We start from the raw sequence: 14,285 nt of genomic DNA on the forward strand, positions 1-14,285 counted from the left end.
TTTTTTAAATTTAATACATTCATTTTACTCAATAAGTACTATTATAGATTTTTTAAATTTAAAAATGATTGTAATGGTTTAGGTTTCAAGTGTGTAAAATAAATACTTAAATTTTTATTAGAAAATTAAAAGTAAAATTGTCATATTTACACGTAATAAAAGTTGATAATAACATTTTATTTGTTTTTTTAAATTTAATACATTCATTTTACTCAATAAGTACTATTATAGTTACTTAAAATTTAAAAATGATTCTAATGGTTTAGGTTTCAAGTGTGTAAAAATAATACATAAATTTTTATTAGAAAATTAAAAGTAATATTGTCATATTTACACGTAATAAAAGTTGATAATAACATTTTATTTGTTTTTTTAAATTAATATATTCATTTTACCAATATGTATTTTTATAGTTACTTAAAATTTAAAAATGATTCTAATGGTTTAGGTTTCAAGTGTGTAAAATAAATACTTAATTTTTATTAGAAAATAAAAGTAAAATTGTCATATTTACACGTTTAAAAGTTGATAAAACATTTTAATTGTTTTTTTAAATTTAATACATTCATTTTACTCAATAAGTATTATTATAGATTTTTTAAATTTAAAAATGATTCTAATGGTTTAGGTTTCAAGTGTGTAAAATAAATACTTAAATTTTTATAAGAAAATTAAAAGTAAAATTGTCATATTTACACGTAATAAAAGTTGATAATAACATTTTAATTGTTTTTTTAAATTTATAACATTCATTTTACTCAATAAGTAGCATTATAGATTTTTTAAATTTAAAAATGATTGTAATGGTTTAGGTTTCAAGTGTGTAAAATAAATACTTAAATTTTTATTAGAAAATTAAAAGTAAAATTGTCATATTTACACGTAAAAAAGTTGATAATAACATTTTATTTGTTTTTTTAAATTTAATACATTCATTTTACTCAATAAGTAGTATATAGTTACTTAAAATTTAAAAATGATTCTAATGGTTTAGGTTTCAAGTGTGTAAAATAAATACTTAATTTTTTATTAGAAAATTAAAAGTAAAATTGTCATATTTACACGTAAAAAAGTTGATAATAACATTTTATTTGTTTTTTTAAATTTAATACATTCATTTTACTCAATAAGTACTATTATAGATTTTTTAAATTTAAAAATGATTGTAATGGTTTAGGTTTCAAGTGTGTAAAATAAATACTTAATTTTTTATTAGAAAATAAAAGTAAAATTGTCATATTTACACGTAATAAAAGTTGATAATAACATTTTATTGTTTTTTTAAATTTAATACATTCATTTTACTCAATAAGTACTATTATAGTTACTTAAAATTTAAAAATGATTCTAATGGTTTAGGTTTCAAGTGTTAAAAATAAATACATAAATTTTTATTAGAAAATTAAAAGTAATATTGTCATATTTACACGTAATAAGAGTTGATAATAACATTTTATTTGTTTTTTTAAATGTAATATATTCATTTTACCCAATATGTATTTTTATAGTTACTTAAAATTTAAAAATGATTCTAATGGTTTAGGTTTCAAGTGTTTAAAAAAAATACATAAATTTTTATTAGAAAATTAAAAGTAAAATTGCCATATTTACACGTAATAAGAGTTGATAATAACATTTTATTTGTTTTTTAAATTTAATACATTCATTTTACTCAATAAGTACTATTATAGATTTTTGAAATTTAAAAATGATTCTAATGGTTTAGGTTTCAAGTGTGTAAAATAAATACTTAAATTTTTATTAGAAAATTAAAAGTAAAATTGTCATATTTACACGTAATAAAAGTTGATAATAACATTTTATTTGTTTTTTTAAATTTAATACATTCATTTTACTCAATAAGTAGTATTATAGTTACTTAAAATTTTAAAATGATTCCAACGGTTATAGTTTTATCTGATTAAAGTGAAAACTTAATTATTTTATGAGCACATTTAAAGTTAATTTGTCATATTTTCATACATATAAAAAGTGATAATATGATTTTATTTTTTTTTTTATATTATTTTTATCATTTTATTCAATAAGTATTATTATAGTTACTGTATATTTAAAAAGGGTTCTATTGATTTTAGTTTCAACTGTGTATATTGAAAGTAGTGCAAATGTTACAGGTTTTCTATCAAATGAAATTAATCTTCTGCTGGTCGTCTTGATCCTGTTTTCCACTTTTGATTTTCTTGTTTTTTGTTATGTGTATATGCTGATTATTGCTGCTAGATGTGTTTTTTTCCCCTGTATCTACTTTGCTGAAATTTTCCAGCCGTTTATCTAGTCAATCTGAAATGGAATACGATTATTTTTTGTTCCCTTATGTCTCAACAAGTTATTAAAAGTAGTTTAGTCCCTTATTGTTCATTCAATTTTACGTTAACTTATGGCTTCAGATTGAAATCTGTGTGATTAAGTTTGCTCATAATTGATAGATTACCGCTTTGCTGTTATGGATTTTACTGGAATCGCCCAGCTGTTCCTCTTTTATATCTGAAATTAAATATGATTAATTTGAGTTCACTTATGTACCTTTGTTTTATTTAATTGTTGATCATATTACCTATATTCTTTAACAGTAGGGTTGTTAAATTAAAAATAGTCTAGTCCCGTATTTCTGTATATTATTATTCGTGTCCGCTTATATCATAAGAGCAATGTACTATAGCCTGAGCTATAATCAATGACGGCAATAGAATATCATTTATCGAAAACTTACAAAATAATAAAAATATTTTGTAATATTCTTACCATTTATTTATTTTACCTGTACTTCACTAGCACTACCTTACCTTTTCTCGGTTGCTCATACGGTGTTCATAATTTTGACTGATGAATTGTATTGATATATTTATATGTTTTGAAATATATTGTAGGCGATCAGGTACTGTCTGATGAATCTTAGAATATAATTTTTTTTGTTGCATTTGTTTTTAGTGTTGCCGTGTCGGTTTTTTATTTAAATTATTAACATAATATACCCGTTGTTATCATTATCAGTCATCAGTTTATCACTATTTGATAACATATTACGATAGAATTATTCTGATTTATTACAAACAAAGATTTAGGTGTAATCACAGATCCGTCATCTGTGGGTTTATATAAAGTTTTTGAAATGTTTTACGTAAAAATTCCCGTTTTTCGTCACTATTTGGTAGTTTTTCCCAATTCTTTTGAAAATTACTGGAAATTTTTTACTTTTAATTTCTATAATGCACCAAAGATATTCACTTTGCCATCGGAATCATTATTTCGACAAGTTATGGTGTACGCAGACGACAGACACAAAAAAACACACACACATCATTGTAAAATCAATTACTCCGTTATCAGAATCTAAAACATTGTTTAATTGTTTAATTGTTTAATAGTATTTAAACGTACTTATATACCTATAACCTATATAGTATAAATGTATAAAATATTTACTATAAATAATATTATTTAGACGATTTATGAAACTTAAGCCCAACTGTGAAACATACAAATTTCTTCGTCTGGATCGTCTGGAGATTTGGAATGGTCGCCTCACATTCTACTGGTGGATTCTTGTCGTGGCAATGTTCTAGGGCAGCTGTATAAAATAATATACACACAAGCGTGGTTAAAACGTCGAAAATATGTTTGATTTGTTCGTAAATTCTAGTGTTAATAATTTTATCGGGGAAAGATGAATTGATACTACGAACTGGAGAATAAGCCACATCGTGGGTGATAAATTGGGCCCATGGTACCAAGAGTTCATTGTTTTCATGACCACGAGTCCTACTCGCGTGTCTTTGAATATCCTTAAAATAAGGTTTCGAGCATTTGGTAATGGACTTCCATCCGATTGTAGCAGAAAATCTGAGATCCCTAAAATCATAATATTAAGATGAAGTTTATATAATGTATAAAAATGTAATTAATGTTGACAGTGGCGTATTTAGGATTTTGTCCAGGGGGGGATATAAGTTGGAAAACATAATTTCCTCGACTGTGGGGGGTATACTTACCAACGTTATTAAACTTACTATTAAAAAAAATACCAAGGGGGGATCTATCCCCCATATCCCCCCCTCGTAAATACGCCACTGAATGTTGAATTAATAATTGCCCAATATATTTTTTATACATAAAATTAAATTTCATTAGTTGTTTTGTTTTATCGGTTATAATGTACAATGTACATAGTTATTAAAAATCAAACATTTTTTAAATTACCATCGCTAAACATCGGATTCATATATCTATAAAAAGGAGTTAATGCTTCGCCCCAGCTAGGATTTTGTAAATTATTACACGACCCATTGATTGTCCTGTATTTTGCGTTTGGATCACACGTTATCCGTGGTGCACATTTCTCAAAATAATCATTGTTGATTGTCGCCATACTATTTAATTTTAAAGTAGATGTTTTCTAAAATATGAAAAGTAATTTCAAATTATTATTATAAGCTATTTAACCGATGGTTGATTTTATATTTAAAAAAATATATATACTTACCATTGTCGGTTTATTGAATATTAAAAATAAAACATATATATGACAATTAATATACACAGTATAACGGATACAAAGAGCACCACATTTCTTTATTTTTACCATTTCGATTTTGACTTGATACCAATTAGAGGTCTGAAAATATCAATATTTAACATTAAAATATTTAGTCATGATAGTACAATGAATAATACTCCGTGAAAAACTGATTTTTGTAAAAAATGAAGCTATCTGGTTATTGCACAGAGCCATTCAATTTATCTACTATAAAAAATTAAAAAAAAAGATACTACCCACTGGCATCTCGTAGCATAATTATTATCTTTTATTGGTATTCAAATTTCAAATATCAAGAAAGTTATGTACATTTTAAAATTGTAATATTTTATTAAGTTATACTTACATTGTAATTAATATACCAATAGAATTCACTTAATAATAATAATTTATAATTTATAACAATAATAATTTACTCTAATTTTAGTGCTAAATCTATACAAAATATATTCTGCTGAATGTAATTTTGGTATGTTGTACGTTTGTATTATGTAAAATTAAGTATTAAGTTAAAAAATGTTTCTCATTAGCCTTTATTTATACATTTATGTAAAATAAAAAGTAAATGCTTTTGAAAATAAAATAAAATAATATTTTTATTTTTTGTACACAATTATTTTTAATTTAATAAAATAGCCTTTATGGTATAAATATGAAAAGCTGTTTTTGTGTGAAAACCCTGAATTTTACCTATATATTGTCGTATACTCCGATTACTCGGACGTATACCAAAATAAAGTTAAACACAAAATAACGCAAAGTACTTTATTTGAACACGACGTTCGGTGGTGATCGAGTCACACGATCACCACCACTGACCCCTTTGCTGCCTTAACCATATTTCTTATATACTAAATTTACAATTCATACACTTTAGCTTACGTAATTATTATTTTAACCCGATTAATAACAATTTTTATTTACATTTCTTACTACTATGTTTTGATTACTAGATTACTTATGCTAGCTAAAATATAAAAGTTTATCAACACCATATTTCACAATTGTTATCTTAACCTATTTAAATGTTTTGTTTTATTATTGCTTAATAATTATTGAAGTTCGTTAAATCCTAATACAACAATATATTATAGATTATTATAGATTAGATAATTTATGTGGTATTTTTATCGTTTAGCCAAATAGCTTTGACATGAAAAATAAGATCCCACATAAATTATTCTAATGGCCATATAAAAATATTTGAAATATATTTGTAAAATATATTTTAACTAATAATAAAAAAATTAAAAAAAAAAACCAAAACTTGAAAATGTAATGCAAAGTTCTTCATAAATATTTCATATTGAAACCAAATACTACGCTATATTTGGACGAAATTTTATACTTAAATTATGAGTAACAATATTCATTATTTTGTTATAATTTTAAAACATTCATGAGAACATAGCACAAGCACTTTGATGTGTACCTACCTATTATTATACTTTAAAGTTTAAGTACACAATGCTTTTTTTTAATAAGTGTTTACGGATAAAAAATTAAATAAATCTATTATTTTATTACCTAATAATTAAATTAATTAATTGAATAGTAAGAGTAGTTGATATGACAAAACATATCATGAAGTATACTTAATGTAGTGTAGGTTAATAGATCATTTCCACTCGGAATCATTTTTCATATTCAATGATATATTATTAGTATAATCCTCCTCTTTAAATATTTTCATAGCTCTCCTACACACAAAAGTTAATATTAATTAGTTGAAAATGTTTAGTTAAGTTAAAATATTAAATTTATTTTCCTCCTACCAGGCCATGTAGTTAATTGTATACCTATCTAAGTTAAAAATGTTATTTATTTGAATATCAGTCGTCTATGAATAACTCAAAAAACTTTCAAACATTTTGAAAATTTAACTGTATATACTATATACTATATAGTAACACTAATATAAACATATTTGGTGAAAATTTCAAGTATTTACAGTGATTAGTTAGTTACAATACAGTCATATAAAAAAATCGATTTGGTCGAAAACTAGTTTTGCATATAAAGTCCGCCGTTTTTCCGTCACTTTTTTTTTGTTTTTTTTCGACTTTTTTGAAAACAGTTGGAAAATGTTTACTTTTGACCTCTATAATGCACCAAGGATTTCACTTTGCCATCGGAAACCATCTCCGAAGTTTGAAATTGAAGAATTATTTCGACAAGTTATGCTGTTGCAGTGTTGCTGTACAGTGTACACACACACACACACGCGCGAAATAAACACGCGCATCATTGTAGATCAATACATTTATCACTTCGTTAAGAATATAAAAGGAAACCAGCAACAAATCATAACTATACGGAAATTTTTTCATAAAGAAACCTGAGCTTGACATAAGAATAACAATTTTAATTTATGAAAAATCCTTTAGTTTACATTATACTAACCTATAGTATTAGAACCACCTATTAGTGCTCTTATTATTGTTATTTATAAGTTCAAAATAAAATTAAAACTGGTCTAAAAATAATAAAACCATTAAATATAATACTTAAAATATAATTATAATAAATTTAATATGGAAAAGCAGTTTGAAGCATTACAGGTAGTACAAATAGTGCAAAATTATGTTCATATTAGTTTAATAGTAAATTACCTACAGTAATTATAGATAAGAACCTAAGAGTATCAAAAGCATAACTAAACGACAAGTAAATCGAACAAATTCAGATTTCAATTTAAGAGTTAAAGAATTCTATTAAGTATATCGGTGTTTTTATCTTACCTACCAAAATTTTTCAATACCTAAAACAACTTGTTTGTATTATAATGAATAGTATGTAATATAGATAGTAAATGCCACATTTTTGGAAATAATTATATCATACTACAGTAGTATTATGAAGTATTTATACGACTATACCTACATAGTACATAATGATTAGGTACCTAATACCTTTTTTAGGGTTAATGTGGATAAAAAATCTAACAAACAGACATATAGGTAATTTTAATTAGTTCAGCATAGTCCTCGGTAGTATAGTGGTAAGTATCCCCGCCTGTCACGCGGGAGACCAGGGTTCGATTCCCCGCCGGGGAGGAAAATTTTTTGCATTTTTTCATCTTGAATTTTTTTCTATCTATGACTTTAGGAAATGTTTTAATTTGTATACTATAAAACTGGTAATATTATACATATTTAATTCTAAAACATATTTTTTATTTGTATAACAATAAACAGCGCCAGGTACAATTAAAAATTTCGCATTGGGGTACATCAGTGAAATAGGTAACTAAAAAATTTACGATTTCGAGATAATTGAGTTTTGAAGTTTTTAATATCTTGAGTCGGTGATAAAAGTAAATGTTTGAAACTTTGTTATTATATTATATTATTATTTATAGTAAATATTTTATACAAATGTACTATATAGGTATATAAGTACGTTTAAATACTATTGAACAATTAAACAATGTTTTAGATTCTGAACGGAGTGATTGATTTTACAATGATGTGTGTGTTTTTTTGTGTTTGTCGTCTGCGTACACCATAACTTGTCGAAATAATGATTCCGATGGCAAAGTGAATATCTCTGGTGCATTATAGAAATTAAAAGTAAGAAATTCCCAGTAATTTTCAAAAGAATCGGGAAAAACTACCAAATAGTGACGGAAAACGGGAATTTTTACGTAAAACATTTCTAAAATTTAATATATATAAACCCACAGATGACGGATATGTGATTATACCTAATTCTTTGTTTGTAATACCCTTAGATCATATACTATGGATGGAGCCATTTCCCGATATATTGAAGCACATATAAGCGACAAGTCTCTGACATAGATGTATGATGTGCGCATGCGTGAAGCAAACCGTCGCATATTTAGTTGCTGACCGCTGATTGATAATTGATATTTAAAACATCGCGCGTGTTTCAAAATAAAAATTAAATACCGACTACTGTGATAATATATTTAAAATAAATTAGACACGTTACACATAATATGTATTTACTAATAAAAATAAAACATAAAAATTATTAAATACTGTCTATTGGTTTTTAAATAAAATTAATTTTGTATAATTTCTTCTAACATTTTTTCCAGTTATTGAAAGTGTATGCATTTTTCCAAAATGATGAAGTCTTAATGTTATATAATAATCAATAATAAGCAGTAACAATTGACTACGATGGTTGTCAAATACATCTTGATTGAATAGGTGATCTTTCATAGGAGTAGAGTTAAATATTGTGGAATCTTGGCTTACTTCAATCATACTTTTTACTGATAATATGTGTTTTATATTTTTTTTTTTTAAATATCATCTGAGTTTATTCTTATAACATATTCAGTTGCTAAACACACTTTATGAACATCTGACGACACATTTATCAATTTTCCTCGAGTTTTTAATTTAAGAAGTATCGAAGTATCTTGATTTTGTTCCTCTACTAAACACGAATCACATATATCACATAAATATTTTTTCTTTCGAATTTTTCGAACAATGAAACCACTAGTGTATTTTACAACATCTATTATGTAGTCTTCCAAACTAGGCATTCGATAATCATAATCATGATCAATATTATTAAATATATTATTTTCTTCTCCATTATTTAATGTATCATTATTACAAATAGCATTAGCATCTTTTCTTTTATTAGCTCCAACAAATAAAATACAAGATGTGTCTAACTGGGTACAATTTCCATACATTGATCCACTGATTTCATGTCTCACAAGTAATCTCTTATAAGCAGTCCTGAATTGTACAGCATTTGGGTTATTATTAAAACCACCTCTACTTCTAAGAGCACGAAAAAATACCTCCAAGTGATCTTGGCTCAATTTGTAGCTGAGTAAAAATGACATTCCATCCTTTTCAACAGCTCTATAAACATTTATTAAATTTTCAAGACAAATTATTAAACCCAAAAAACCTGTTTTTCTTTGACTTTTAAGTAATAACTCTTCATCAGTGTCTAAGTTTTTTTGGTACCTCAAACCTTCAACATAACTTTTAAACTGATCAAGTAAGTCTATTATTCGCTGTAAATTCTTTTCATTTACTGGAAAAGAATAGTCTCCTTTTGCCAATTTATTCCTGCAATTACAGACATCAAAAACATCATTGAATATTTTACAAAAATCAGCAGTAGGTTTTGCGTTTGGTATCAAATTTAGTTGTTCACAAAATAATAAACTGGAACTAACACTTGAACTTAATGTTTGAACTGCTAGCCTTACACTCATCTTGTTTTCAAAATAATTAATATGATTTTTTTTTAGTTTGTTTGCGGCGTGTAATCCTTTAGTTTCTTGTATACTTTGTAACATTTCTATATGATGCCATTTAATTTGTTCACCAACAGGGTTAATTATTACCTTTTTTTCACCTAGAGTATTTCTGACTAATTTTAACATGTGTACAGCATCCCAAAATATATAAATAATCTTTTCATTTTTAGAACCAGGAAATTCTGGAACTGATATCCATGGCTTGAATTCTGATGAAAAATAATCAAAATTAGCACCTAAAATTTTGCACATAGAGATGTTACATGGCGCTCCATTAAATGTAATAGAATAGCATTTTGCTCCAGTTTCAAAAAATATTTCAAGGCATTTCTTTAATAAATTAGCTCTTTCACTTCCTGAAAAACTGTTGATTAGGAAGTAGCCTAATGGTACTTTCCAATGACCATTTATACATACTGCAAGAAAAACAAGTGCATTTGTAGCTTCTTGTATATTATCAACTTGTTCTTGAGTAGTTCCCAAGTCAACACCTCCATAAAATTTTCCATTAAGATAAGTAATTTGTTTTCTAATTGACATTTCATCAATCACAATGTTACATATCACTGGATTAACAGATTCACTTACCCGTTGAGTTATACTTTGAAATGCTTCTTTAGTAAAGCCAGGCTCACCGTCTATAACCGAATACCATTTCTTTAAAATATTAGGGTGAGGCAAAAGATTCTTGAACGTTTTTCTAACAAATAAATATGCTTTGGATGAATAAAATTGTAAAGTTAGTGCGAAGGAACGAAGAGCTGGCGAATATTTGGTGTTACGTGATTTAAGGTTTCTATTTATTGTTTCTTTAATTGGGTCAGCTAATTTATTCTGAAATTCAAAATTAAGTAAATCAAGCAAACAAGTATGATCATGAATAATAAATATTAAACCATATATATTAAAAACATTTATAGAGTAGAACACTTAGTTTTGTTAAAATACAATTAGTCTGAAAACAAAAAAAAAAACAAAATAAGATACAACATATACAACATATACAACATATACAACATACACAAAAAAGTATCTATTTTAGATACAAGATACAATTAGCAAATTTAAAAAGATACAAATGTATCTTATCTACACATATTAAATACGTACTTTGTTAAAAAAAACAATTAGTCTCATAAAAAATATTTAAATAGTTGAATACTTAGCTTTGTTAAAATACAATTAGTTTAAAAACAAAAAAAAAAACAAAATAAGATACAACATATACAACATACACAAAAAAGTATCTATTATAGATACAAGATACAATTCGCAAATGTTAAATTATAACATCTATCTAATCCAGTGGCGTATTTGAGGGGGGGGGGCAACAGGGGCATTTGCCCCCCCCGAAACTTTTTTTTACGCAAAATACGTTAGCACTAAGCTATTATAAAAAGTTAAATTTCATTATTATAATATTATATCATATCGTGAAGAAGGTAATATTTTAGATGATAGTGTTTCCTCTGTTAACATGGGCAATTTTCGTGAACTTCTAAAATATAGAATACTTGGTGGTGATTCTACTTTAGAAAATCATTTAACAACTACTCATTCAAAAGCAACATATATTAGCCCTGTAGTCCAAAATGAATTAATAGATTGTTGTAAACAAATAATAACCCAACAAATTTTACATGAAGTAAAAGAATCAAAATATTACAGTATTTTATTTGACGAAACTACTGATATGAGTCATGTTTCTCAAATGAGTCTTATTTTGAGGTATGTTAAGAAAGGTGTAATTCAAGAAAACTTTATTGCATTTATTGATTGTCATACATATATGTATGGTAAAAATAAAACAGTTGATTCTAATGAACATAACATCCAAGATACTACTCCTAAGACTGTCATAGAACCAAAATTAACTGGTGAAATTTTGGGCAATACTGTTCTTAAGGTATTGAAACATTTTTCTTTAGACCCTCAATACTGTGTTGGAGTAGGTACAGATGGATGTTCTGTAATGGTATCTTCTATCAAAGGAGCTATTAAAACAATACAATCAGTTGCTAAAAATGCTGCACGTTGTTCTTGTGCTAATCATGCATTAAATTTAGCCATTTCTAAATCATCAACAGTTCAAAGTATAAGAAATAGTGTTGGTCTTGTAAAAGAAATTGTTTCATTTTTTAATATGTCTGCAAAAAGAAACTTTGTTCTAAAATCAGTTTTAAATGGAAAGCCTCACTTAAAAAGTCTATGTGAAACGAGATGGACGGACCGCCATGATAGCATAGCAATTTTTAAATGTTCAATGTCTGACATTATAGAAGCCTTGACCAATATATCAGAATGGAATGAATTAGATTCATCATCTAAAGCCAAAACTCTTTTAACAGCTATGTGTACATGTGAATTTATAATTTCAATTAATGCCCTATCTAACATATTAAGTGTAACAGCTCCTATAAGTAGAATACTTCAAGGCATTGACAATGATGTATTAGCTGCATTTGAATGTATTAAAAATGTAGTAACTATTTTGGAAAATATGCGTACAAATTGTGATACAGTATTTAAGCAAATTTTTGAAGAGATCTGTTCATTAATGAAAAACTTTGAAATTGAAGTAAAAACTCCAAGGTTATCTAAACGTCAAACTCAACGTTCTAATCACCCATCTGAAAATACTGAAGATTTTTATAGGGTGTCTCTATTTATACCATTGGTGGAAAATTTATTAGAAGATTTAAAGTTACGGTTTTTAAGTAAACAAAACCAGACAATAACAATTTTGAGTCAAGAGTCAACTTATACCAAAATTTATTGTAGATGTAAATGATGAAAAGATTGACTCAATAGTATCAATTATGAAAAATGGTTATAAATTTGATGATGATTTATTAGAACTATTGGAAGAATCACAATTAAAATCAGAAATACAACTATGGAAAGAAAAGTGGAAAACAATAAAAAATGAAAGTAATTATGTAATAATAATTTACTATGAAATAATTATATTATGAAATTATAAGCTTTAATTGTGTTTCAGGTGGAGAAGTAATAAAAGATGCATTAACAGCTATTGACCAATGTAGTGGTATACTGTACCCAAATATTAAAAAAATGTTATATATAATTGCTTGCTTGCCTATTACTGTTGCCTCTGCTGAACGTAGTTTTTCGACACTAAGAAGGTTTGATCATACTTTTTTCATTAAATTTAAACTAATATAACACAACATTTACATTTATTGTAATATTGTATTATACTAATGAGTTTAATCACTTTTATTAGCTTTACCGCATATCACTGATAATTTTTAAGTATAATTTGAATTAATTCTTCATAGTAATTTTCTTATCTGCTATAACTGGCCAATTTTATACCATGTCCAAATAGTGATTTGCTTATTTGCTTATGCATGATAATTTTATTATTTTGTTATGCTTTGCTTTTTCAACTTAGGTTAAAAACTTGGTTGCGGTCAAACATGGGGCAAGATCGTTTAGTTGGATTGGCTTTACTAAATATACACAGGAACAGGGACATAAAAATAGATGAAGTTATTGATATGTTTGCTGCCACAAAAAAAAGAAATATTGACTTAATAATATAATTATTTTTTTACTAATTGAACTATTTTAGTACCTATTGACTGTTTATTATTTTATATTATTATATTGTTTTTAGGATTATAACTGTATACAAGTAAGAATCATGTCTAACAACGAATAAAGTACCTATTGCATTAAAATTTCCTTAAATTGTAACAGTGAGAGATTTTTGACTTTTGTATTTTGCCCCCCCTGAAAAATTATCTCAAATACGCCACTGATCTAATCTACATATCTTAGACAGGTACTTTGTTAAAAAAACAATTAGTCTCATAAAAAACATGAAATAATATTATAAAGGCTGTAAAACACTAAGTACCAAGATTTCATCATGTGCATTTTCAGTAATTAAATTATTATTTTTCAAGTGCTTGAATAGAGCTTCTAGGGATGATAATTTATTTCTTAGTCTTCTAACAGTTTGGTTTAAATTTTAAATTTTTTTTTGTTGAACCAATATTTGAAGCTTAGCTTTTTTAAAGTGACATTTTGATTTTCTTGGAGTTAATAGATCTGGAGTTTTAATATCTCCAACAAAACACTTTCTTTTTCGCTTATGTTTAGGCGTTTCTAATAAAAAATTGAAAATTCATATGAATATGTTTTTAATCAATAATTGTGAAATAATTATTAATACATACCATAAATCAATGGTTCAGTTTGAATTATTGTTTGAATAGATGCTGAAGTAGATGGCATACACATAATTTGATTAATATATGATCTAAGGTAATACCTCAGAATAATTCTATCGTAATAATATGTTATCAAATAGTGATAAACTGATGACTGATAATGATAACAACGGGTATATTATGTTAATAATTTAAATAAAAAACCGACACGACAACACTAAAAACAAATGAAATAAAAAAAATTCTATTCTAAGATTCATCAGAC

General features: G+C 25.8%; 2 protein-coding genes, 1 long non-coding RNA gene and 1 other non-coding gene across 4 annotated transcripts; 2 read left to right on the top strand and 2 right to left on the bottom strand.

Annotated features, from left to right (window-relative positions):
- Positions 1-2,004: 2,004 nt before the first annotated feature.
- On the bottom strand, positions 2,005-3,005 carry LOC126551880 (uncharacterized). The gene is made up of 2 exons (XR_007605765.1): positions 2,576-3,005; positions 2,005-2,505 (listed from the first exon to the last, which is right to left on the bottom strand). It is a non-coding gene; the product is annotated as an uncharacterized LOC126551880 (long non-coding RNA).
- A 448-nt stretch (positions 3,006-3,453) lies between these two features.
- Positions 3,454-4,741, bottom strand: LOC126552712 (myeloperoxidase-like). The gene is made up of 4 exons (XM_050207463.1): positions 4,502-4,741; positions 4,219-4,414; positions 3,705-3,870; positions 3,454-3,589 (listed from the first exon to the last, which is right to left on the bottom strand). Exons 1-4 carry the CDS (start codon positions 4,601-4,603, stop codon positions 3,544-3,546), a joined length of 510 nt encoding a protein of 169 aa, XP_050063420.1. The 5' UTR covers positions 4,604-4,741; the 3' UTR covers positions 3,454-3,543.
- Positions 4,742-7,539: 2,798 nt separating this feature from the next.
- Trnad-guc (transfer RNA aspartic acid (anticodon GUC)) lies at positions 7,540-7,611 on the top strand. Its single transcript has one exon. It is a non-coding gene; the product is annotated as a tRNA-Asp (tRNA).
- Positions 7,612-11,295: 3,684 nt separating this feature from the next.
- On the top strand, positions 11,296-13,944 carry LOC114124048 (52 kDa repressor of the inhibitor of the protein kinase-like). The gene is made up of 5 exons (XM_050207241.1): positions 11,296-11,560; positions 11,630-12,474; positions 12,572-12,749; positions 12,820-12,964; positions 13,237-13,944. The coding sequence occupies exons 1-5, from the start codon at positions 11,296-11,298 to the stop codon at positions 13,385-13,387; spliced, it is 1,584 nt and encodes a 527-aa protein (XP_050063198.1). The 3' UTR covers positions 13,388-13,944.
- Positions 13,945-14,285: the final 341 nt, after the last annotated feature.

Source organism: Aphis gossypii, chromosome X, assembly GCF_020184175.1.
Source record: "Aphis gossypii isolate Hap1 chromosome X, ASM2018417v2, whole genome shotgun sequence".
NCBI lineage: Eukaryota > Metazoa > Arthropoda > Insecta > Hemiptera > Aphididae > Aphis > Aphis gossypii.

Excerpts from the sequence above, each read along its gene's own strand:
- LOC126552712 (XM_050207463.1), bottom strand. The coding sequence starts at position 4,603 with ATGGTAAAAATAAAGAAATGTGGTGCTCTTTGTATCCGTTATACTGTG. Across the intron at positions 4,415-4,501 it reads TATTCAATAAACCGACAATG|AAAACATCTACTTTAAAATT; the intron begins GTAAGTATATAT and ends TTCATATTTTAG. Across the intron at positions 3,590-3,704 it reads ACGATGTGGCTTATTCTCCA|CTGCCCTAGAACATTGCCAC; the intron begins GTTCGTAGTATC and ends TATTTTATACAG.
- LOC114124048 (XM_050207241.1), top strand. The coding sequence starts at position 11,296 with ATGGGCAATTTTCGTGAACTTCTAAAATATAGAATACTTGGTGGTGAT. Across the intron at positions 11,561-11,629 it reads TTTGAGGTATGTTAAGAAAG|TTGATTCTAATGAACATAAC; the intron begins GTGTAATTCAAG and ends AAAATAAAACAG. Across the intron at positions 12,965-13,236 it reads AGTTTTTCGACACTAAGAAG|GTTAAAAACTTGGTTGCGGT; the intron begins GTTTGATCATAC and ends TTTTCAACTTAG.